Source organism: Columba livia, chromosome 2 (assembly GCF_036013475.1).
Source record: "Columba livia isolate bColLiv1 breed racing homer chromosome 2, bColLiv1.pat.W.v2, whole genome shotgun sequence".
NCBI lineage: Eukaryota > Metazoa > Chordata > Aves > Columbiformes > Columbidae > Columba > Columba livia.
The window spans coordinates 126819942-126845137 of NC_088603.1; the positions used below are offsets into that span (position 1 = coordinate 126819942).

At 38.7% G+C, this 25196-nt stretch overlaps 1 protein-coding gene across 5 annotated transcripts in view; it reads left to right on the forward strand.

Annotated features, from left to right (window-relative positions):
• Positions 1-25196, forward strand: part of PREX2 (phosphatidylinositol-3,4,5-trisphosphate dependent Rac exchange factor 2) — a 177790-nt gene that overhangs the window by 20376 nt on the left and 132218 nt on the right. The window contains exon 1 of one of the 5 annotated variants that reach the window (XM_065053727.1): positions 21607-22277. The exons of the other annotated variants lie outside the window; for them this stretch is intronic. Within the exon in view, the coding sequence (XP_064909799.1) occupies positions 22206-22277 (72 nt within the window). The 5' untranslated portion in view covers positions 21607-22205. Of the gene's footprint in view, positions 1-21606; positions 22278-25196 lie in introns of those variants that run through there. 5 annotated transcript variants of the gene reach the window in all.

The following is a 25196-nucleotide window of genomic DNA, read 5'->3' on the forward strand; positions in this document are numbered from 1 at the left end:
ACTGGAAGCCACAAGCTTCCTTGGCAGTTTGGAATTCATCTGTTGTGGTCTTTGCATATTTCTGTAGGTTACTTGAGATCCAGTAAAGTATACTTTTTTAGTAAAATGAGCTACTTTTCTAAGTAGTTTAGCAAAGTGCGAGTGTTCATTAATGAAAAATGCAAAAGCCCAAGGGTTTATTTGAATGGAAACATATCCATAATTTTTGGGGGTAGATATATGAAAAGAACTTTTCTCCTGGAATGGAAAAACTTGGATATTATATTAAAAAGTTTCTGAAAATGGAAGTGGTAAACTTGAATGACATGCTAGGAAGTTTAGTAAATTTGTGTTTTAAATGAGAGAAAACCATTAATATAGTAATTCTGCGGAAAATGGTGGTGATTTATATTTCTACTGTTTCAAGTCTTTGTATTTAGAATTGTTTTAAAAGTTGATTGTTGAACTTGTTCTAGGTAGTATTTGAACATAGATTAAAAACTATAGAAGAGAGCTAAACAAATGTATATCTGTAACAGACATTGTGTTTGTTCTTTGAAATATTTAATAGCACATTCTCCAAGTCTGACTTGGCTCTTAAGTTAATTAAATGAGTTACTTGACAGCAGCTGTTTTTTTATTCAGATTCAGCAATATTTTATATTTAAAATTTAGCCTGTTATGAACTTCTTTGGTTAAGTAGCATGCCTATCACTGATTTAGAAACAAATGTGAAATTTTGTTAGCCAAAATAGATTTTGTATTATTTTGTATCTCCTGAAAACTTGCTGGCTGTAGGACTTTAATCAAAAACATATGGTAGTTCTTATGAATGAATAGAAGAATAGGGACTTTGCTGTTAGAGCAATTGTCTGGTAATAAAGTTTTCTTTGGTTTGTTTGGTTTTTCTTCTTGATCAGTACGTCCTGATACAAAAACAAAGTCAAACCTGTACGGGCAGCAGGGTGCAGAGTCTCCGGGGTCAGCAGTAACGTAGGAAAAGCATGCAGGGAGGTCAGAGATCACTTTAGGGGCCTATTTATCACTGGAACGAGTCAGGAGCGCTGCCTCGCTGCTGCTTCACAAGTTGATTTAGAAACCTGGAGCGACAGCGGCGGGATGGAAAGCGCAGCTGAGATGTCTCGAGCGAGCGCGTTGATGGCACCGAATGCCTTTCTGGGTCACGGTCGTTTCACCAGCAAAGGGCTGTTGGTTCCCCAGTCCCCCCAGCAAAGGAAAGGGTGAAGGCCCCAGCTGGGGGAGAGGAGGAGGAGGAGGAGGAGGAGGGCATGTGGCTCACGCCGTTTCATTCACAAGCACAAGGATGGCAGAGGGCCCAGACTCTTCACAGAAGTCCTGCACAGCAGCTTTCAGTCTAAATTCATGCCACTGATTAGATGCAAGGTTTCTTTTCATTCATAGCAGCCAATTCGTTCCAGTGGGCAGAGAAACATAACATAAAGTATAGAAAACACAGTGAGCGGTTGCCAGTTTCTAGGCAGATTAAAACCTTTTCTCTGTAGCTGAAGGATGCTTTCCATGTAGATGTCCCTCATCATGACTTGTTTTCAAAGTTAAACACAATAGCAGAGTGAGCTCTAGTAATCATTTGGTATGCTTTGAAACTTTGCTGCCTAGCTAATTAATGGGATTTCAGTTTGGAGGATGGGCGGTGGTGCTGTTGTTGTTTTTGTAAAGACAAAAAAAGCTCTATGGAGAATTTAGAATAAAGCTGTAATGATCAGTGTGACTGTAATCAGCTTTTTGTCAAGTGTCTCTTTAACCTCGAAAACGATCCATACCTGTTTTCATATGTCATGTTTTTGTGTATGTCTCTAATTAGAAATGTATAATTTTTAATGCGTGGGTTGGTTGTCTTCCCCCCGCCCCCAAGTTACGTTAATGAATGAAAGCTGTTAATTGGAAGACAAAACTGATTCCAGTAAGGTCACAGAGTTCTGTGGGTAGCTGAAAAAATTGCAAAAAGCATTCTACCTATTCACTATTAGCGCTCTAAAGATGGAAGTAGTCTGTGTGCCTTAGAAAATGAATTTGCTTATCAGCTCTTGAAATACATGGAGCAAATAATCTTCTCCTGTAGTGTCATAGCTTTGTTGAGTTTGATTAGGTCTGCAGTGCTAGAAATTTAAGTAGATTTTTTTCCTCTATTGTTACCTAGATGCCTGAGTAACAGTCACTTTTGAAATGCTGTCTTTTTCTATTTTCTATAATAGTTTTGTGGCTTGTTTTGTGTGACCGATGTGATGTATACCGTCACGTTTTGGTTTAGTCTAGGCCTCAGTTGTTTTGTAAAATTAAATTAAAGCCACAACAGATTCATTTTTTGTGTATGGAATGAGACTGGATCATCTTATTGGCTGGTAGTTAAATGGTACTAAAACTTCTTCCAAACCACATGGTCAGAAATATTCAAGTAGTGATACAGTTATGGGTTCAGTGCATGAGAAAAAATTAAATATTTCATGGAATTAAAGATGATGATGAATCAGAATAAAAGATCTTAGTGATCTAAATTCATAGGATGAGCTAAGTACTGTCGTGCCCAATCGTTACTAGGTCTGACCAGAATAAAAGGGTGTTTGTTTATTATTGCCATCTGAGGACATTCCTCTTCCCCTCTATTGCACTAAGCTGTCTGTAGTTTCTTCTGACGCTTAAAAATGGAAATAAGTCTTTGTAGTTGTAATATTTGTGTAGCTGTGTTAGTTAGTCCTTAAACACACTCAACTGTACTAAAGCACAATTGAGAGGTGATATTTAAATTATTTGCACCCAATAAAAAAGATATTGAGGAGAAAAGCCCCCAGAAAGTGTTTGAAAATGAAACAGTGGTTACGACTCTGGCCTGGATGATGATGATTAGACTAATATTTCTGCCTTATTTTTCAAGTGGTAAGAAGTGTTCTCATTGTTAGTGGGGACCCAATTAAAAATAATTGTGCTCTGGCATTTTCCTTTCTAATACGATTTGAGCTGCAGTGATTCTCCATTCCTTCCCTTGAAGCTTAGGATATGAATTGGACTTATCTTTTTTTTTTTTTTTTTCAGATGTGATGCTTTAAAGATGTCTCCAACATGTTAGTATATTTGAGAATGCAATGTGTTGTGCCTGAGATTCCATGAGTCCCGAATTGAAGGTCAGAGATATCAGCAACCATGTTCATTGGCTTAGGAAGCTCAGTGTGTTAGTAGAATTACTTGAATTCTTTATCATTACAAAATCCAACAGACAGTTGCGGAATTTCACCATTTTTTACATTTTCAAAAAATCAGGCTCCATAAAAGATTGAAGATTTTTGCCATTGCTTCATTACACATGGAGAATGATTTCCTTTGTTTCATTTCCATATAGTTTGACAGTTACAAATGTAAAGTAAAATACTTTTTTCCTAGTTATGCTTCAAAAAGGGACAACTCATCCCTCTAATGCTGCACAGATTGTCTGGCTTCTTAACATATAGACTTGGGAACAAAATTGTCTATTTTCAACATTTGTAAAATTTTTCAACCCCTGAAATATTCAGTGGAGCACCCAAGAATTTGTTAAAGAGAATATATTAATTATTCTTGATGATGAGACTGTATATATTTTATAAAAGGAATACTCTGACTCCTAAACTTAGTTTAGAATGAAGCCTAGTGTTTTCCGAACGTGGTCATGGGGGTCTGAAGACTGTATCCCACTGAAATTCATTGTGAACTGGAGATAAGATCCATAAGGGGTTTGACATTTCTAACAGGAAACTTTCAGGCATGTGTCTTATCTAAACAAAGTTGTTAACAAATTACTCTAGCACAAAGGTCCCGTCCTGCTCTTTGCAGCACCAAACCCCAGTGGTCTGAGATACAGGCTTCATTGTAATGATATTTCCAGACAAATCAAAACACCAAAAGCCTCAACTGTTTCTCTTTCATCCTACTCCACAGAACTGTAAATACCTATGAAAATGGAGGAGAGGCCAAGAACACTATAACGCTCCAGCATGCTGAATCTTTATTTTGCTTCTACAAGGATTTCTTTAAAAAAATAAAATAGGAAGTTACAGTTCAAATATTATACTTAAGTTTTACTAAAAAGTAATTAATTTGTAGAAATCTGTGGTGAGATGTGGTGATGATATGCAGATGCCCTTAAGTGCATCCTGTACTGTCTGGTTGATAGGATGATCACAGCTCAGTACGAAGTTCTCTGCTTTAAGGTGATTTTAAACAATAAAAAACTCTGCTTGTCATAATATTGTTATCAGACAGAGTTTGGCAGTAGGAGGGTTGTGTTCGTTTGGTTTATGTAATTGCTCTACATCACTAATTTTTGCATCAGACGACAGTCCAGTCAGAGAGGTGAAAACTAGGAATAGTTTTGAATCTTCACATTCTGAGGATATAAAGCAGTGCACACAGACAGAAGTATTTCCATAATGAAATACTCTAATCAACTCAGTTAATTGAAAAAGAATTCAAAGGAATTTCTATTTTTATTTCAAGGATCAGTTCATGTTACAGTAAATGAAGAAAGTCCACATTTATGGTTAAACTTAATAAACTTTGGAATTTGGTCCGTAGGCAGAGTGTTAACATTCGTAAGTATTTATTTCCTGTCCTAATCTTTCTGTAACTTCTCTTGCAGTTTTTTTTTTTGACCAGAAGTGCTCTTAAGTACACTGCTCAGTGGGTAAATTCTTCCACAAAGTTCCTTAAATTGAGTGGTTAACTCACTTTTGTAGCCTGTTCCAGGCATGTGTGGTGCATTTCTAACTCTGAAATTTCTGGCTTATGTGTAACCTCATCCAGGTGTTCCTGCTCCGGCAGGGAGATTGGACTAGATGATCTTTCAAGGTCCCTTCCAATCCCTAACATTCTGTGATTCTGTGAGCTTGCTAATTAACAATGAATTGTAGATACAACAGATGATGGTTATTTTAGGAAACAAGGCAACATAGTAGCTGTTGATAAAAATGCTCTTTAAAGAATTCCCTCAGTTCTGAGGTAGTAATTTATATGTTGTGTGTGTGTGTGAGAGTTTTTTTAAGCTTTCAAGACAGCATGAAAATGATAGTTTAATGAAAAAAATAAGTAACTAAAACTTCTCTTACTGTAGTTTTAAGCAAGCAACAGAAATATACTTCAGCTCCTCCTTTTATTGTACCAACTTCCCCACCTGCTACGAAAAGGTGTGGGAGGCAGCGGTGGCAGCCCCATCACAGAGATGTCCTGGCAGAGCTGTCTTCCCTCCACTGTCAGCCAGTGCACTTTTCTGTAGGGGGGATATGTGTGAGATAATACCATATAGCAAAAGATCATGTTGTTATCAAAAGGAAGTGGGAACTATTAGTACTTTAGACTGTGTTAGTAAGTGGTGTAAAAAGTCAAAGGTGGTTGCTGGCTGTGCTACTCTTGAAAAAACCCAAAGCAGCTGCTGTTGTCTTCAGACCTTAAAGATCATCTCTGGCAACCTACCCACCACTTTAGCCAATTCTTTAATCCCTGTTGAAGGGGTTGGTTTATGTGGGTCAGAAACCTTTGTGAAACAGGTTGACAGAATTCTCAAATACTGGCCCTTTATAGGGCAGATGATGATACTAGTCAGCATTCAACGTTGCTCTTAGAAGTAGAGCCTTGTGCAGATTAAGAAGGCCATTGAAAGCAAGTCCTTACTTTTGAAGAAGTGGCATTTCATTCATACTAATGTTTTGGGAGTGAAAGAAAAAATCCTCTAATAATCCACTCTAGAGTTCCTATTATTATTATTATTATTATTAAATATAAAATATAAAGTCTGGGACTGACCTGATGCCAGGCTCCCTGGCTCTGATCGCAGGGTTGGAGGTAGAGTTCAAGCCTAAACTATCTTCACTTTTCTCTCAGGGCGCCGAATTCCTGCATTGTGTGGAAAAAGCAAATGGAAGATCTTCCTGCTGCAAAGGTGGCTGTTTCCCACATGTCCTTATCTGTGGTGTTGTCTGCAGGGAGAGTAGTTGCAGTTCATTTTTCTTTAGATTTTTAACTCACTTAAAGGAAGGAAACCTTCACATCTCAATTTCATTTGCTATTGCAGTAGATTATATTTTTCTGGAGACTTTGAATTGTTAATAGGAAGAAGATGGGCTTCAGCACTAGTCTTGGAAGTGCTTCTCACAGCTACTGTCTCCAAAAAGGTGTATTTCACAGCCTTATGGTCTTGAGATTAGGAATGGATGGAAAAAAATGAATGCAAGTTAATCTACCTTGCTACATCAAATATGTTATATATGGAGAAAACTATTACCGCGGTTATTTATTATATAGATCTACAGAGTGTCTCTCTCTGCTGTATCCATGTGCTAAGCGTAATTCACAGTGGTCTGGTGTCTATGGGACTGATCTGTAAATTCAGGAAGGGTGGACCATTCTGCCCAGTGCTCCCACAGTTCCATGGAAGCAGTTAACTGGTCGTGTGGTTAATGTTCATGACTCCGTGACTTCTTTTTTTTTAGCTGTGGTATTTTATTGTAACTTCTTACTAATTATTTACAAAAAAGGGGGGGAAGACTATGATCTTTCCAAACTAATGACATAAGAATCACCAGAGTTCAAAACCTTGCTTAAAAATCTATTCATTTCTAAAGCAAAAAACTTTATATAAAAATTCATTTTAAAACCTCACAGAAGTACCTATTTGAAATCTGGGATATTTCATTTTTTTTTTTGTCCTTTATGCAGTTTAAAGGAAAAAGTTAGCAATTGGTAAGAACTATACTGACAACTTTTGCATTTCAGACTTGCGGCAAATTTTGTAAAAATAACACAGAGAAAACAGATACAAACAACTGAATTCTGATGCAAGAATTAAGGGATTTCCAGAATGGGCATTTTTCATGACTTAATGCATACACCCTTAAACACTGTTTTAAAAGCTCCATGCCTCTGAAAACTTGGACACCAATGGAAATTCAATATGTGAATGAGTTGTATAACTATTTGCTAAACCATATCCATGTAGGATAGTAAGAGTGGTCTCAAGCTTTTTGCCCTATGTAAGTTCTTGTATCATGGACGGTACGGTGAGTGTCTTCCATTTATATACTAAGTGGTGTGACTAACATTTGTCATATGGTCTTTGCTTTTCCACATTTTCTGTGTTGGGGGGTAGGCATGTGTAGTTGAGTGTTTTGTTTCAGGACGTTCGTGGGTTTTATGGTGGTCTTTTGCTTGTTTGTTTGTTTTGTTTAAATACTCGTTGCTATGTTTTTGTTAAGGGAAGACAAAATCAAAGGAATGTGTTCCACACTTGAAGCAGAAAGTGATCAAGACAGTGATGTGTCTTGATTTCCTGTAAGAAGATCAGGGAATGTTGTACAATGACTGACTATGCTCTTAAGTTTCTTCTTTATTACATGAATGAATTAGAGCATTACTTGCAGAGAGCTGCATGTAGCCTGGGGAGCAGAAGTGTCCATCATAAACATTGTGCTGAAGTTTGACAGTCTGTTACTTCATCAAGGCCCTGTCTGTGTGTTTCCTTGGAGCCATATTAAAATTCTGTAGAGAAGGTGAATAGGTGTGATAATTCCAGCTTATTTTGCTGCAGATTTGTGTCAGTGTTCTGCACTGATTGGAGTTATGAGGCACTGAAGGGTTCGATTCGGGGTGCATTTACAGTTATGTAGATCTGTTATGGGAACATGAGACCTAGTAAGTCTTCCATCTGAACATAAATGGATTTAATGAATTATGTGGCATTATTCCTCTCAGTATTGATAGTCCTCCATTGAAATTATGCCTTTTAATTGCATCTTTTCAGAACTCACTTTTCTTTGCAAGTTGATTATAAATATAGAAGTGGTGATTTTCTGCAAATTTGTGGTAATGTCCCTTTTTCACTTCTAGCTTCTACAGCTATGATGTGTAAAAAAAAGTTATTTGTTACAAGTATGTTGTGGAAGCTCAGTGTGTTTGTGAAGCGCTTCCATACCCCTGGATGACACTGCCTCGGTACAGAGGCAAAATTATTGTTCTCCAAATATTGAGAAGCTGATATATTTTGCACTTGTGTTGCCAGTAATCTCAAAAACTCAAAAAGAACAAAACCCCACAATAACAACAAAAACCACAAAACCAACCGACCAGCGAAACAAACTCCAAAAACCCAAAAAAAACAGAAGAAGAGGGAGAGGAGAGGAGAGGAGAGGGAGAGGAGAGGGAGAGGAGAGGGAGAGGAGAGGGAGAGGAGAGGGAGAGGAGAGGGAGAGGAGAGGGAGAGGAGAGGGAGAGGAGAGGGAGAGGAGAGGAGAAAAGCCTGCAGTAAACACTAAGTACAGTGTATGGAGATATATATAGATACAAATACATGTAGCACTGTCTGAACAGTTACTGGGGCCCACTCAGAACAGAAACCACAGAGCTCTTTTCTGTCTTTGTGAACACCTTAGCAGAGCTCCCCGAGGAACCCCTATCCCATTGTGCTGCCTGGCCAGCTGCGCTGGGCTGGCTGGTGTAGCAGAACCCAGGGAAAGCACAGCCTGAGGTTCCGTCCTCTGGGCTGTGGACGTGCTTCTGAAAGCATGGCGTCTAAGTCTTAAATAATTTAAACTTTTTTTTGTTTTTTTTTTTTTTTTTTTTCACAGGAGTTGGTATTTTCCTTTTAAGATGTAACCTGGGTATTTTATAAGACTTAACACGGAACTCTGCGTTTCTGCAAGCCGCAAAGATAATTGACTAATGCATGAAAGGAGATGGAAGTACTAATTCTCTGATGTTGCATCACTAGCTCTGGGTGTTCTCTGGTGTGGTACAGTAAGGAGAGACTGTCCTTGACATTGTTTCAGCCCGGAGTTAGCTGCTAGCTTCTTACCTTTGAGGTCTCTGACCTAATGCCTCTTTGAGAGGGGTGTTCCTCTAACATGAAAAAGAGAGTTGAGTTCCTGCTTGCATCAGCACATCCTCATTGTTCTGGCTGCTTTCTCTGGCTTTTTTTTTTTTTTTGAAGGTTGAGTGAAATGATCTTGGGGGCTTTGATTTCAGGAGCTTAGAAGAAAATGTTGGACCTTGAAAGTTCCTCAATCTGACTGTGTTGTGATGGGGAAAAAAGAGGAACATGCCAGTGGTTCCAAGTTAAATTAATGCATCCTGTCAAGGATTACTCCCTTTCTGAAATACTGCATTAAATTATGTGGAAAAAACAGTTCTTTTTGCATCCCAAATATCTAATTAACCAGCACTTTTATGAGCTTTTGAGACTTGAATCTACTATGTTTGTCATATAGCCCTATGGATAAGCAAAAAGATAGAGTAAAATGTCGATGCTGGATTTTGCCTTGCATAGGCTTTGACTAAAAGTTTATGTTTGAAGAATATATTCCATTAAGAGTGTCTATGCTTTCTAAAATACCCAGTTAGCAAAATAACTTGATCCTGAAGTTCTAACCCAGATACCTGGGAGTCATGCAAGAGGACTTTAAAACATGTTATAAAATTGCTGTAATCATCTAACCAAAATTCTAAAAAAAGTGTTACTGTTCTGGGCATGTGTGATGGAGTGCTGCAAGTGATGATGTCTTGGCAAAATCCAGCACTGACATTTTGCTTCGTTTTTTACTCAGCATAACCTAGCTTAACATCATACAGACAGCATACTTTAAATGGGTAACATGATGTATTTATTAAAAATATGTGGCTGAATTCAGTTATTTTCCCCTGAGGTTCATCTTGTAGCATGAGAACTACAGGGGTAGGACTAGACCATTTGGAAGGCCAACCAAGGGAACAAACCAGCTATCTACAATGGCAACAGTACCACAAAACTAAAACCCAATAGCCTAGAACAGACTATCTTCTCAATTATGTGTCATTGTAAAGATATCCTGGCTGGATTCGCCTGTAGGGCCTCCTCATGTGATACAGCATATTTGTAAATCTTTACTATCTGGCAGTCTAGCCTCCCTGTAGGGTGGCTTTAGTCAGTGAGAAATTACTCCACTTTGTAACAAATTTGGTATTTCAGGCTATATAACAGAGGCCGTTATGCTAAGATCCTTATGTCCCATGTAACACCCTTGGCTCTCCCCCTTCTGTACTATTTACTTCTTTGGAAAGTGATTGATTGAAAATGATTGATGAGGAAGTCGATATATTTTATATAGAGATAAAGGAATTGTAAAGAAAGCGCTTAATGATCATTATTTCTTTCATTTAAATAACTGAGCAGGCCAGAAGTTTGCTATGGGCTTCTGAAGCCTTAGCGATTGTTACTCAGATATTTGTCTTTCTGCCATGTCCCAGGTTGGTTTTAAATTGCTAGAGAACCCGTTGTTATTTTGTACTTGGAATGTGTTGATTTTATTTACCATGGTAGTAGATCTGATAACAGTTGATACATTTGTATCAGCTTCTGTGAGTGTGAAGGCTGCTAGCAAAACACTTTGGAGGTACAATGAAAGTCAGCTTTTAGAACAATCTGGTGCAAGTTATTCATAAAGTGGTCAATAAATAAGATTTATCAACTCAGGATAAACATTGGAAACGGATGAATAAATGTTAACTTTTCTGCAGTAATTCTTTTCACTAAAATCGGTGACTAGGCATGCAGCACTTTTCTGAGAGCAAGACTTGGTTCATGGAAGTAAGGCAAAAGCAGGTGAGTGTAGGTCCTCCTTCCGAGTTTTGTGCTCGCTCCAACCAGAGGCAAACAGTAAAGCCAGGGACGTTTTCCTGTGGTCGAAGATTAATCCATTTGCATTCATAAGGATTGCAAGGCACATACATAGTCTAAACACAGGAGCTGGGAGGATTATGTCTACTTGGCTTGTCTTTAATGCCAAGGAATCTCAGAAACAAGACACATCAGACCTTTGTGAAGATTTTCACGGAACTGGAAATTGTGAGACTGGATAGCCTGAAGGAACTGCTGATCGTTCTTGTGTGGTGATCATGGGAGCTTTCATATGAGCGTTGCACTCACTGGTCCAGTACTGTGGGCCAAGCCCATTCAGACTGTTACTTTATCTGAATTGTATTAATTTAACTACCTAATCTAAAGAAGTTACAAATAGCCCATAGCTCAGTGAGCTGGCGATCTACGAATTACCAGGAGCACCTTTCTCAAAAACAGCAGTATGCACTGACTTTTCCCACTGAATACAGAGGAGGTTTTGGACTTTTAAGAAGCTTCCATCTGCCTGTCCTACACTACATTGTGTGATGACCCCCTGGAAAAACACTGGCCTACTTAGTTGTTAAGAAGGAGGGACACAAGATGTAAACTTTAAAAGTTTCATCTAGATCATAGAATTAATGGAGAAAACTAGAAAAAGGGCTCTTGCAGAACTTTGCCCTGTTTTGTTCATGTTGTAGGTGATGGAGGAACTGAGGCGAAGACAAGAAGCAAGCAGGTCCCTTTTTCTTTCCTCGTTGTGTGGGGAGGGGAAACATGCCTTCAGTTCCAATAAATCCTGAATGCGTCAGGAAGAAGAGAGATTTGTTCTGTTGTGTTTTCTCAGAGCTTTCCCTGATAATAGTGGTCTGAGAGGAGCATGTAAGTATATGATTGTGTAGGAGCGGGAGGCTCATGTCTGTGGACACCTTTGCTTGTTCTTGAGTTTGGGAAATTTCCAGACCTTTGCATACTGCTCAAATGAAGAATGTCAAGTAACTATTAGGTTGGATGCCAGACTGACAGCCTTGCACAGAGATTTGTGCAAGTTGCACTCAGAAACCCTTCTGGTTTCACAGTGTGCTCTAATCCAGAATTTTGCTGCTGGAATTTTTCGTGTGCAGAAGAAATTTGACAAAAATAGGTGTTGTGGGAGAAGCTGGCTGTGCAATTTTAATATTCTTTCCCATTTGCTAAGTGGGAGCATGTCATGAAATCTTTCCAAGTTGATGTTCTGGTTTTGGAAGCAGAACCAAAAATACGGAGTATTGTGGTGTGTTTACAGAATGACTTAGTTCTGCTCTCTTGAACATATTTATGTAAAGATACTTATGTAAAGCCATGCTAGTCACTGTTACCTGTTTACAAGCTGTGTGACAAACACGATTTGTACTTTTGGTTGCCTTCCCAGTCCCATCTAGCTGCTAATCTGATCATTTTCCTGCGTTGGCCCATGGCAAAGGCCCATTTTTGTTTAAAAATGCACAGTTCAATGCTGGAGAATAATCACATGACCAGGAAAAGTACATTGGCCACTAAACCCTCCGATGCACTTGCCTTGCAAAGCATGCTGATGCTCAGCCAAGAGCAGCTCTGTGTTCACCAGGTATTTGGCTTCAGTTTGTCCCACCTCTTGTGTGCATGGAGACTTCTTGAATTTGTCTGTTAGGTTTATTTATTTGACCCGTATCTGGTTGCTCTAAGTCAGTGTGCTACGAGTGTTGCCTATTTCCGATCACTTATTCTGATGCAGAAGGACTCTGTAGTGTTGTGTCTCCACCCTGCTTTGTTCCTTAGGTGAACTCTGATTTTTCAAAATAGGCAGGAAATTGTGCTCTTTTCCTTTGGTCCATTTCTTTGGATGACAATGAAAAAGAAGTGTCCTTGTTGTCTAAAAGGATAGCTGAGAAACAATATCTGGATGTCACACATCCCTTCAGAAAATGAGGCCACCCTCATGGATGACAACTCTCTGTGCTAAGGCCTTGCCATATTGTCCTTACGCCTCCATGTAGTGTTCTGTTGAAGGCTTTTCTGTTAGAATGGATGTTGCATTTCTCTGTTATATATAACCAGGATGCCTGTCCACTCAGGGTTCAGAAGGAAAGCCCGCAGTATTTGCCATATTATCAAAATTCCTTGAAATTTTATTTCTGTTCAGTTGTCTTAGTCCTGGATGCTGAGTTTCTTTACACAGAAAGTAAAATGCTAATTGTGCTTTGTGGGTAATGGCGGAGAACACAAAGGAGAGAAGGAAATGTTCTTTAATACCAAATTATTTTTCTCTCATGCTACCATTTGAACTCATGTTGTTCAGCTGATTTTCTTATTGAAAAAGGAGCTCAGTTTTCTCTGATGGGTATTGTATTTCAAAAGTTGCTGCTTTTGAGATGGTCATCGAGAGAGGGCTTACAAAATCACTGATAAGGATTTAAATTTTTCTTAGCTTTTGTGTGGTAGAGTTAATCCTATTATCCCAGACTTAGAACAGAATTTGCAGAAAACCACTTAAATGAAGAGAAAAATATCAAGTATGTAGTGAGCAGTATCCCATGTTGGTCATCAAAGACTTTGTGGCAGAAATGATACTGGCTATATTAGGGCTGAGAATGTATTGTGGATTTGTGCTTATGCATATTTGTTGCTAGTTGTTTTGGTGAAGTAGTGTATTATAAGAAAGGAAATTCCATAAAAATAACATTAAAAATAAGATTAAAATATAACATAACATCCAACCAATAGAGCCTAATTGTAAACTTTAAATCTTTTTGTTTGTTGGACCTGCAGTGTTTTTCTCTTTAAATGACAATTTCTCAGATTAACATCCTGTTACCTAAATATTTGCACTGTTTTGTCAGTAAATGTCCAGTATATTTAGGATCCTTTTCACATAGGTGCATTTTTGTTACTCTTCTTTAGCCAAATGAGTCACAGTTCTGGTCTTCTCTTATATTTGAGGGAAGATGTGAAGCTGTTTCTGCCCTACAATTTTCTTTACATCATCTTTGGGATGAGGAAGCTTATGAGCTGGTTAAGGCAGGAGACTCCAATGTTTGCCTGGTTTGGAGGATGTGAGTTGAAGGAACAGGAATATGATATCAAAACAAAACAAGCCAAATTATAATCAGCAAACAGGATGATAAACTTCCTGGAAGCATGTAGTTTAATGCTCAAGTTGATGTAACAATAAGTCAGTTCATGCATTTTTTGAGCTCTTCTTTTAAACGAGAAAAATAAATTCAACAGTACATACTACCATGTCACCACTTAGTTGCTGGAATTTGTTTTCTGACAAACATAACTGTTTGGTTTAGTTGTATATTTTATTCTTCTAGTTAGTTGCAGTCTGTAGCAAACTTAAGAATTCAAGACTAGCACTTAGTGCCATAATTTAGTCAAACATATTTTAAGGATGTGGGCTGCTGCTGTGTAATTGGCCACACTATTTTAGGATGGACGGTGAAGGTCACAACTCTTGGGAATTATGGTTTTGTTTATCTATAGAGATAGCATCCCTTCTGTAAATCATTGCACTGCAATCCTTACAGTAGAAGAGGCCAGAAAAATATTTTGAAATGAAACTCCATCTCTTCTAAAAAAATGCTCGTGGAAAGTTTCTAACTCTGTGGATTTGGCAACTCTCCTCTGTGCTTGTCCCAGTTTCTTTCACATGCCACTGGAAAAAATCAAAGTGTAGCAATTAGCAACTTTTTTTAACAGGCAGTTTGGGGAAAGTATGATTAAACCTGAAAGACCAAGCAATCTGCTTTTCTTTTTGCTTCCTTCTGACAGGATTTCAGCCTGTTATTGAAGTGTCTGCTTCATTTGCATGTGTGAAGTATTAGTTATTCTTCTGGGCTTGTATTTCCTAATTTTAAACAAACCTGTTTTCCCATGAGTTTTTCTTCTTTTTCCCTTCATTTTTGGTATAATTATGAATACTGCACGTCTGGAATGATGTTAGTATAGAACGTCTTGCCCTGGCCTTGCTGTGTTATGTGTTTCCTTGCCACTGGTCCTTCCTATAGGCAGGATCTAAGGGAAGAAGGAGGATGAAGATGTTTCTGCCAGGATCAGGGTAAGCCCCGATATCAGTACAGGCTGGGGGATGAAGGGATTGAGAGCAGCGCTGTGGAGAAGGACTTGGGGAGTACTGGTGGATGAGAAGCTGGACATAACCTGGCAATGTACACTTGAACCCCAGAAAGCCAACCCACATCTTGGGCTGCATGAAAAGGACTGTGACCAGGAGGTGATTCTGCCCCTCTGCTCCACTCTGGTGAGATCCCACCTGGAGTCCTCCATCCAGCTCTGGATCCCTCAGCACAGGAAAGACATGGACCTGTTGGAGAGGGTCCAGAGGAGGCCACCAAGATGATCAGAGGGCTGGAGCACCTCTTCTGTGACAAAAGGCTGTGAGAGTTAGGGTTGATCAGCCTGGAGAAGAGAAGGCTCTGGGGAGACCCTGTTGAAGCCTTTCAGTACTTAAAAGGGGCCTAAGAGAAAGATGGGGACAGACTTTTTAGCAAGGCCTGTTACAATAGGACACAGAGTAATGGTTTTAAACTGAAAGAGGGGAGATTCAGGCCAGACATGAGGAAGAAATTTTTTACAATGATGTTGGTGAAACACTGGCACGTTACCCAGAGAGGTGGTACATGCCCCATCCCTGGAGACATTCAAGGCCAGGCTGGATGGGGCTCTGAGCAACCTGATCTAGTTGAAGATGTCCCTGCTCATTGCAGGGGGGTTGGACTAGATGAGCTTTGAAGGTCCCTTCCAACCCAAACTGTTTTATGATTCTATGATCATGTATAGACCTGCAGACTGTAAGACCTGATCTTGGTGTCGGCTCTCCTCCAAAAGCTGCTCCATAGCCATGAAATTGCTCCTGAAGCCATTTTGCCTGCATTTTCAAGCTATCTCTGTCAGTACATTCATGCAGTGCCATGGCTCAGATGTACTGGTCATCTCTGAGGCAACTGTACCCCGTTCCCTAAAAGGGGGTAATTGGGCTTTGTAGTGGAAGAGCAGCACCTCATAGTCAATAAATGAATCTGTGGTCACAGCAGCTCGTGTTGCCCAGCAGATGGGCCTGTCCCTGGCTCACCATCGGCAAGTTGGATGGCTTCAGTTTGCCCAGGTATGGCAAACTGCAGTGGTCTGTTACGGACATAAGAAAAACTTGTGGAGGCGTCATTTCCTCACCCAGAGGAAGGACTGCAGGATCCAAAGCTATTGAAGATGCTGGAAAACAATACTTGATATTTATTTATAGTTTCTTGATTTCCTGGTCACACTAACACCATTGTTCCCTTGTGTTGTTCTTAGAAGTCTGGTGTCTGGGGTTTTGAATGGTTTAGACAATTATTTTTTTCTTTGCAGGATAGCAACTGAAAGTACGTTCCTCACAGCAAATTAATGAATGAAATAAAAATAATAAGAATAAAAAAATGTTCCGTATCCTTGTGTAACCTTATGTGGAAAGACTCGGTGAGACTTGAGTTTGTGTAATCGATGTGGGTGTCTTGGTAAGCAGCAGTGTGTCCCGGAATGAGCAGTATTCAGTGCTGTCAAACTCTGGTTGAGTATTAACAGATGGCGGTTGACACCAGCTTGCTCTGCTTGTAGTTGTGTGCAGTTGCAGTGCACACGGTTTGGTGAGGAGGGTGATGCGAGTGATTTAAGTAGTGCTCTTACAAACTGTCCCTGCAGACTGATTGGAAGAGGCAGTTTTCCTTGTACTATTTTTTACAGATGTAATATCATAAAGAGGAAAAAAAAAAGCCTCAATCCTCTCTGCTTCAAATGAAGGATGGTTTAAAGCTTTTGATTATAACCTAGAAGAATGAGGCTCTTATTTCAGGAAAAGGTAATAATAGGAACTCTCATCTAAAGGTCCCAGCATTCAAACAAAAAATTTCATTAAGAAGGCAGTGAAAATTGCACTGTTAATCAGGTTTTGTCTTCTGTTCCCTTATAAAAATTAATGAAAGGAGCTAGAACAGCCGTGCAATCTTTGTGTTCCCGGAGAACACATGCTTCACAGACAGTTCAGTGAAATTGTGCAATTATACTGGGCACTCATCAAAGCCAAAGACAGACCATAGACCATAAGACCTAAAAAAAAACCCCAAAACCAAACCTAAACAAAATCTGTGCTTGAATAGAAAGAGGGGAAAGAAACAGTGAGAGAAGGAAAGCCTATGAGAGTGTGTGTGGGGTTATTTTTCCCCAGTACACATGTAGAATCTAGGTCCATATTTCTTGAAATTACAAATTTATTTGACAGTAAGGCAATTCAGCCACTGTGGATAAATTCAAATGGCATGGCTTTATTCCTGCAGCTCTCTTCTGGATGTGGATACGGTCCATTTATTTTTCTAAAATCATGTCCTTGGTGATCATTGTATCCTTCAAGAAATGAAACCTCCTTGATGGATGTAAACTGAGATTGGCATGTAAATGTCCTGTGATATAATTAATGTTCAGCAGATGTTTAGATGGTAGCATGAAGAAAAAAAGTCAGAGCTGAATTTTTTATTAATCAAATACATTTTCTGATAGTTATCAAGACAATAAAGGAGTAAAAGGTAAACTGTGCTTTGCATTTGCACAGTTCAAGCATCTCATGAATCAAATATAAACCAGAAAAATATATTATTAATGATTGTATTTCCATGGAAATTGGCTCAAAACCATATAGACAGATGAAAATTCATAAGACCAATCCACGGCAGGCAATAGCAGCATGTGACAATCTTTTGTTTGTAGGAAGCTGTGTGTAAAATTAAATAATTTAAATTTTTGTTATGGTTGTATTCTTGTTGGAATGGAGTTGAGACAACCAACGCTGGCCATCTAATCTTCAGAAGCTGATAATTTCTTCATTTACCGATTTTGTTCTTTGTATTTCAGTCCTGGTTCAAAGTAAAAAAAACCCAACAGTATTTCAAGCCAGGTTGCAAGACTTGCATAGCTATAATCAGACCTTTTTCCATGGAATATGCAATAAATTTATTTTTTTTTCCTGAACACTTGAAAATATTTATTTGGAAATGGGATTTTAAAGTCACAAATCATGTAAGTATACATATGCCACTTCAATGTTTATTAAATATTGTAACAAACTGTATTTAATTAAAATACTTCTAGTTTTTCAAGGAGAATTTTAAGCCCATTTCTTGTCATCAGAATATCTTTGATGGACGATCAGTCCTGGTGGTAATTCGATCCTTTAACACTGTAGTAAGGTCCAGTTGAATGGGGTCTTGTTTTTTCATTGAATGTCACTGGTTCCTGTGGGATCTGGAATCAGAAGCTCTGGGTGTCTGACCCTGGAGATCTGGGAGGTGTGTATGTGCTGGTACTTGAAAATAGCAAACCTCAGTTCACTCTTGAAGCCAGTTCGATTTCTCAGAGTAGGCTTGTCATTCAGTTTGTTCAACCTATCTATTCTTGGTTATTTCCCAAGGAAAAACAAAAAAGTTAAAATGTAGCTAAAATATTCCAGGAAGAGAATCAGAGTTTGTCAGCTTCTTATAATAAGGCTGTGTGTTTCTCCTTTGAAATTATTATTATTAATTTTTTTTCCCAGACCTTCATGCCTTAATTAATTACCATGGCTTTGGTCAGCCTTGCTGGAAAGAATTGCTTTGGTCAGCGTTGCTTACCAGATATGAGCCAGTTCTGTGTTGTGTGCTATCCTGGGAAGAATTCATTGACTGGTTGACAAGAAGATCCTGTTACTGTTGAGAAATCCCTTAATTCGGTTTCGTTTCCAACATCTGACAAATACGGTATAAGGTGGAGGTGCTGTGTGTTACCCTTGGTAGCTGTTAATGCAGATTGGGTTTTGTAGACTGGCAGTTTCCTGGTTTGAGATGGCAGGGGGTCATACATATCGCAGTGTTACATTGCATTTAAAATTTCAGAGTGTGAAAACTTTGAGTTTAAACAAATATTAAAGATTTAAAGTTGTTTTATGCAAGTGCAGTGGGAGTGTATTTGTCTGATGATGACCTTTTGTACTAGATGATGGTACAGCAAGAATAGACATAATTGTCTGTCTGAATTGTTCTTTTACATGTGAGTAAGCATGTGTGTTTCTGTGTTTTCTTAAATACCCACACTGTCACTAACACTGTCTTCAAAAGCAGTCTGTCACTAAATTTATTGCTGGATGGAGACAGACATTAGAGCTGAAACTGCTTTCTGACCTTATTATAAAGAGATCCTGCTCTCTGTGTTAGAATTATCTGGTAAAGAAGATCTAGTTTTCCAAGGAAGTTCTGAGAACTTCACAGGTTTACAAAAGTTGGAGGCAGGGGGAAAGAAGACGACATTTAAAACTGCACACTCATGCAATTCTACCAGGGCAGGCATATAGGACTTCTCCTTGGTTTATCTACTTGAATTCAAATACGTTCCCAGTTTGGTATATTTGTGGGAAAACGCAGAGTTCATGTCGTTGTCTGGGAGTTTTTCCAAAATAAGTCTGTCTTGTTAAGACTCAGAAATGTGGCACTTGATTGTTGCATGATACAAGCTTGATAATTTTGTACCATTTGATCATCCCGGGTCCTGTCTAAACGAGAAGTGATAGGAGTTGGGGGCATGTATCCCAGACATGAGAGAGATATCCTTATGTAGGGAAGCGTTCTGGTTTCTGCTGATCGGAAAAGAACTTAAATGGGATGGTTCTGCTTTTCTTTTTCTGTGATCAGGAGGGCACTTTTTAGAAGTACTGCACTCACTACAGCTTCCCTGTAGCTTTTGTGAAGAATTAAAACTGGGGTAGAAAACTGCTGTTTCATACTCTTCTCCGCTTTGTGTTTTTCTTGGCATAAGTGTGCAAATCCAAATGGCAGCCAGAATTGGCACTGAATACTGTTTGAGAAGTGCACTTTATTTATACAGCGCTGGCAATAAAAATTGTAGAACTCTCAAACATGCTAATTCCTAATTAGCATCTAACCATATTAAACATTCAACTCACAATTAAGGACTGTGTAATCCAATATTAGAAAAAAATGGGTTATGTGTTGAAAACTGAGCAGGTAAAAAGGGTTTGGTGGGCTTCCATTGTGATCACCTATTGGTAGTTTCAAGTTTTCTCAGTTTGTAGGTAAAACAGTTGTTTTTTTTTTTTTAATTAGCTGCCTTAATAATTATGGACTTAATAATTCATTTTAATTAGTACTGAGTCAGCTTTCCTCCCTTATTCAGATGCAATAGGAATTAAGCTTTAAAGTTTAATTCTGAAGGCAGAGATGTGATGTGTTATTTCTGGTTTCTTTCTTATAATCAGTAATAAAGATTATAGGTCTCTTAATTCTGGTTGATATTATAGAGTCAGAAAAGACTAAAAATTTTTTTCAAACATGTTAATGAACTTTAGAAAGATAAAGAAGATTATCAGAGAGTGACTTGTAATATTTTTGAGTTTTTTAACTATTATTTCTTGAATCAGAAAATCTAAAAGATTCTTTCAAAGGTGTAGTTTGTGACAAATATGTTTATCATCTTGACCATTTTACACTTTCTGAAATTAATGAGTTGCTAAAAGAAATGAAATTTGCTCTGTAGAATTAAAATTTGTCTCAAAATATTTTGGAAATGTCGAATTCTTCCAAATCAGTGTTCTACTAAAAAGAAAAAGTTTAGAAAAATCATCATTTCGGGAGTAAAAATTAAATGAAAATTCATGATTTTTTTTTAATTGATTAGAGTGAGCAGACATGTCTCTATAGAAAAAGTAAAAGCTGTAGTATGAGTATAAAGGTTTCAAACATATGAATTGTTTTCTAATTATGATTGCAATTTAACGGGAACATGCTGTTACTTCCAGGTGGACAGATGCTCTGAGGTTTCCTACTTTCTTGTTTTGATGTGCTGGTAGTGGACACAGCTGAATTCATGGAGGTTTCCCAGTAAGAACCTCGTGTTCTGTAAATTCAGGAAACAGCTGACTTTTATGAGAGGTAAACTTTGTTTGTAGATGTCATTTCTCTTCCACTCCCACCTGAGTGATACAAGATCAGTTGTATGATTAGCGGTATATTGTTCACTTTGTAACATGCACCAACAGTACCATGTGATATCTTACCAGAGGGAATTCCACATACATGTGAACCTTTTTCAATCTGGGGTATCTTTTTCTTCATCAGGAAATCTTAAAACTGCAGTAAGGGTTAATCTTATACTTCATCAGTAGCATGTTAGAAACATTTATTGAAATGGATGCCTCATTTGCTTAGTTTATCTGTTACAATCCCAGCAGACTGTTCCAAAAATCACATAGGACAGGCAAATAGCTCTTTATCCTTGCCAAAAAGTCTCTGTTGGTGATGCTGAGACCAGAATCTAACCTGTTTGCATTTTTAGTGGGATTAGCAGCAACCAATGTTGCATAAAATATTTGCCAAAGATATTAGATAGACTCTGCCTTCTGCTCAGCTTGCAGATGGGGTTCACTCCTTACGCCAGTGTGTGGCCTTTCTCTAAAGCTCTAGTTAAGCTGTATTTTAATGAAGAAAAAATGTAGATGATCTTCTAGCAGCTTTCTGCACATAGCAGCATGTGTGAGCCACCCTGACATCTAGCCTCTGATTTGGGAATTTACTTAGGCGTGATCTTAAATGTAACCATGTGAGTAACTCCATCGTTATTCTTCAACCAAACTTGTATTGACCAGCAAGACCATAGCTAGTCCTCAGAAAACCCAAAATAAAGATGTGGGTGACAGGTTTCTTGATATCAGGGAAGAAAAAGGAACAGATATCTTCTGATCTGGGCCAGGAAAAGCTTGTACTAAATCTTTTTGAGAATAGTTTCAGTACAAGGAAGAGGGTGGAGACATCAGACTTCCCGCCTGGCTGAGGGGAACTGGACTTTCACTATAAATCTCTTGCTTTCATCTGCTATGGAGCTGAAAGGGAGGAAGGGATCAAAAGTGAAAGTGCAGCCGTAGCTCAGGTGATTTTAGAGGTGGAGAGATCAGGTTAGGGAGCACGTCCTCGTCAAAGGAGGAAACTGAGTTGGTAGTCTCAGTGGGCATGAAAGGATGAAGAAAATGTGCAATGAAAAGTTGAAAAATATTGTCAGTGACTAGGGAAATGCAGAAAAGGTGATTGAGAAAGAGGACAGGGTGAGGAAAGGTTTTCTTCTCTTGGCAGAAGTTTTCTGATACAATAGAGAAAAGCTTTAGCAGAATATTTAAACAAGAAAAAAAAAAGTGAGGGAGAAGGGGTTAAGATTATCCCTTAATGTGGCAGCATACTTACAATGTGTGAGAAGGTTATGAAGATACATGTTTCCTCAATGCACTCATTTTTTGTGTGGGTGTTTACTTCTGGGTTTATGTTTATTTGAAGGAAGGATGCCAGGGATGCTCTTTTCAGCAGACTGATGCCGCTTTGGGTCAGATGAATGGAGAAGGGAATAGTTTGGTCAGTTGTGAAAGGAAATGAGCACTAGAATGGAAAATATTGCAGATGCGGTCCATCTATTCCCCTGTCCTAGCTTTGAAAGTGGCTCTAAGTACAGTAGGGAGAAAGAACACATCTGACCTTGGCTGATGCTGCCTCTGCTGCTTGTGATTCATCCCGTCCTGCAGGCAAGATGGGAGAAACAGGTGGTGCCTCAGCTGGTGAGTTACTGGAGAGGGAAGAAGAGTCTTTTGTTCAGCAGCTGAAGCCAGTCTGAGCAGCCACTGCCTCTGCTCCTGGCACAGGTTAATGGGGAGAGGAGGGGAAGAACACAACGCTCACCACAGCTGCTATTGCTGCTGGAGACTTCTCTGCCGAAATTGTTTTTTTGGGGCAAAATCAAGGAAAAGCGCTTCGACAAAACCGACACGGTGTTCTCCTGGGACTTGGAATCTGATGTGCCTTAATTATAGCGTGCAAAACCTCAGGCTGCTGTGGAAAATACTGCATCGATGTCTGTGAGCTCAATTAGTCATTATAAGAAATCGCATTTGGCTAGTCACTTATAATTTTGAGCAGTTTTCTTCCCAAGTTTAGGTCTCTGTGTTCTCTCTAGGATCATTTGGAACATTGTGAAAAGAGCAAAATATTTTCTGCCATCCAAATACCTATAGCTATACTGAGAATGTAAAGAAAAAATACAAAACCTGCAAGTATTTCAGCTTTGTGTTTCTAAATTTGTGAAGATAAGCCTATTCTCATAGACAGTTATAAGAATTGTAATATATGAACATTTTCCTTGTTGTGGGTTTCTTCTAGGATTGTGTCTTTTTTCATTGTGCAAAATAAAATTTTGTTCAGTTTTAATGGACATCTTGCTAGTTTTATTCGGCAGGCTTCAATATGATAGATTAGGTGCTTCAGTTGAACTGTTTTTCTTAAAGTGAAAACATACAGGAAGTGACCTTATAAAAAAATATTTATGTTTTTGCAGTCCACCTTGGTTTTGCTTGTTACATTATGAAGGGTAGAAACAATGTTAAAAGAAATATGAAGGGGAAAAAATAAGGAACTTTTTATTTAGTTCTTTTTTTTCAAATGAAATTGAATATTTTTTTTCTGGTCTCAGGAAAGTAGGATGATTGCTTTCAGAAAAATAGTTACATATACTTTGTGATCCAGGTGCTCTAACATAATTTCAGGAGTTAATTTCTTATCTGTTGTGAAGGCAAAAACTCTTTGTGCCCTGAGACTCTTCTGCAGGCAGACGTCTTTGTCTTCCCTGATTTCATTCCAGATGTCAGAGGAGTCGTTTGTGCTGTTGGCAGCTTCTTGTGCTATCTGTAGCAGTGATACTTTTTTTTTAACAACACACAGAGCAACTATGGAGAAAAACAACCCAACAACGCTACTCTTATTTTGATAAGACCAGAAGTAAAATCCCCAGAACAGGAACTCAGTGTGTGTTCTCTGTGAAACATGCAGCATCGCGAAATGGCAGCAGATCAACAGACAGGCAGACACATCAGTGTTTATTTGCCATGATGAACGGATTCCTTAATAATTCTTGAAATTTGGATTTTCAGTCTTTATGTTTGAATTTTCAGTCCTGGTGTTTCCTGTAATGTGTTACAGCAGAGTTAGGTAAAGGGTAAAAGAGTTACAACAAGGTCTAGTACAGAATCACAGAATGCTAGGGATTGGAAGGTGTTGTAGGAAAATAGGAAATTAGGATTTTAGGCCTATATCAGTGTTATAAGCTGTGCTGCTAAGGCTGAAAGTCTCAGCTTGTCCCCTGTATAGTCCTTACCCAGAACCACGAGCGTGGTTACCTTATGCTTGCTTTGTACCCTTAGTTAAGACATTGATAAATGCTATTCTTAGGGTTGCTGATTTCTATGCTAGACTGGTGAACTATGGATAACAAATGAGACAGGTGGAACTTCAAAAGAAGCTAGCCCTGCGACCCGATGACCTGTCGTTCGGTACTTGCCAAGAAAGAAGAAGTGGAACCCGCAGACCACTGGAACGGAAGGAACCTGAGGATATCGACAGTGATAGATATCGACAGTGATAGACAGTGATAGATTTTGCTTAGTTGCATAATACCTGTTAGAACCCTATATAATGACTAGTTATACTGCTGTATGATTGTCACTCTCTGAGGAGGTGACCCAACGCTGCTGTTCCTGTGAATCTTCTACAATAAATACTGCTCAGAGTAACCCACAAGAGTTCGAGTCTCTACCCAGCGCCTACCTACGACCTTTTTTCAGAAGGGACCTCACAAGATCATGACCCAGTAATGAAAAAATGATTTAGTTATCTTCATTGGTATCATTAGTATGGAAACCTTTCCAAATGTTCTATATAATTCTATGTAGTCATATATAATGCCACGTTTCTCAAAGGTAGAGGTGAATTACCCAGCTCCTTACCAGCATGGTACAAAGACCCTGAGTCACAGCCAGTAATAGAGTTTTTATGTCCCCAGCAGGACCCGAGTAGAGTTAGGGTATCTTAGCCCTAAACTGTTATATATTTCACATGTAGCTGCTCCCCTATTCCAGAAGGCTCAGTTAGTAGCCCATGTTCTGGTCTGCGAGGTCATCAAACTTGGAACTTCTAAATCATGGGACTTCTAAAGATGTGCATGTGTTTAGAATTTTCTCAGCATTTTTGGCCATTTCTTCTCCAAAGCAGCTATACAGTGATCATTTAGATGCCATTTTCTGTTAATGAAGTTTCCAGAAGGATGCTTAAGGAAGTCTAGATCTCTAATTTGAATTCTAAACTTTGCAGAGACAGGGGTTGTAGAAATCTGAATGACTCAAGGATGTTCCTAGAATGACAAAGTTTTCCATAGACAGGTCTAAAAACTGACAAACAGAAGTGGATTATTTTTTTAATGTAAGTAACAAACATCCTCTCTTTTATCTTTCCTCTTCATCTGATCTTTTAAATTTAGACTATTTTTGATGGTGCTCAGCCAACTTGCTTGTCTGAAATGTTTCATGGAGGTTTCTTTTAACTCTGAATTCCGGAAATCTGCAAGAATCTGGCTGGCGGAGATTGCTGGGGCAGCGCTGCAAGGGTGAATCCCTCTACTGTAGCAATGTACACAGAATGCTGGTAGCACA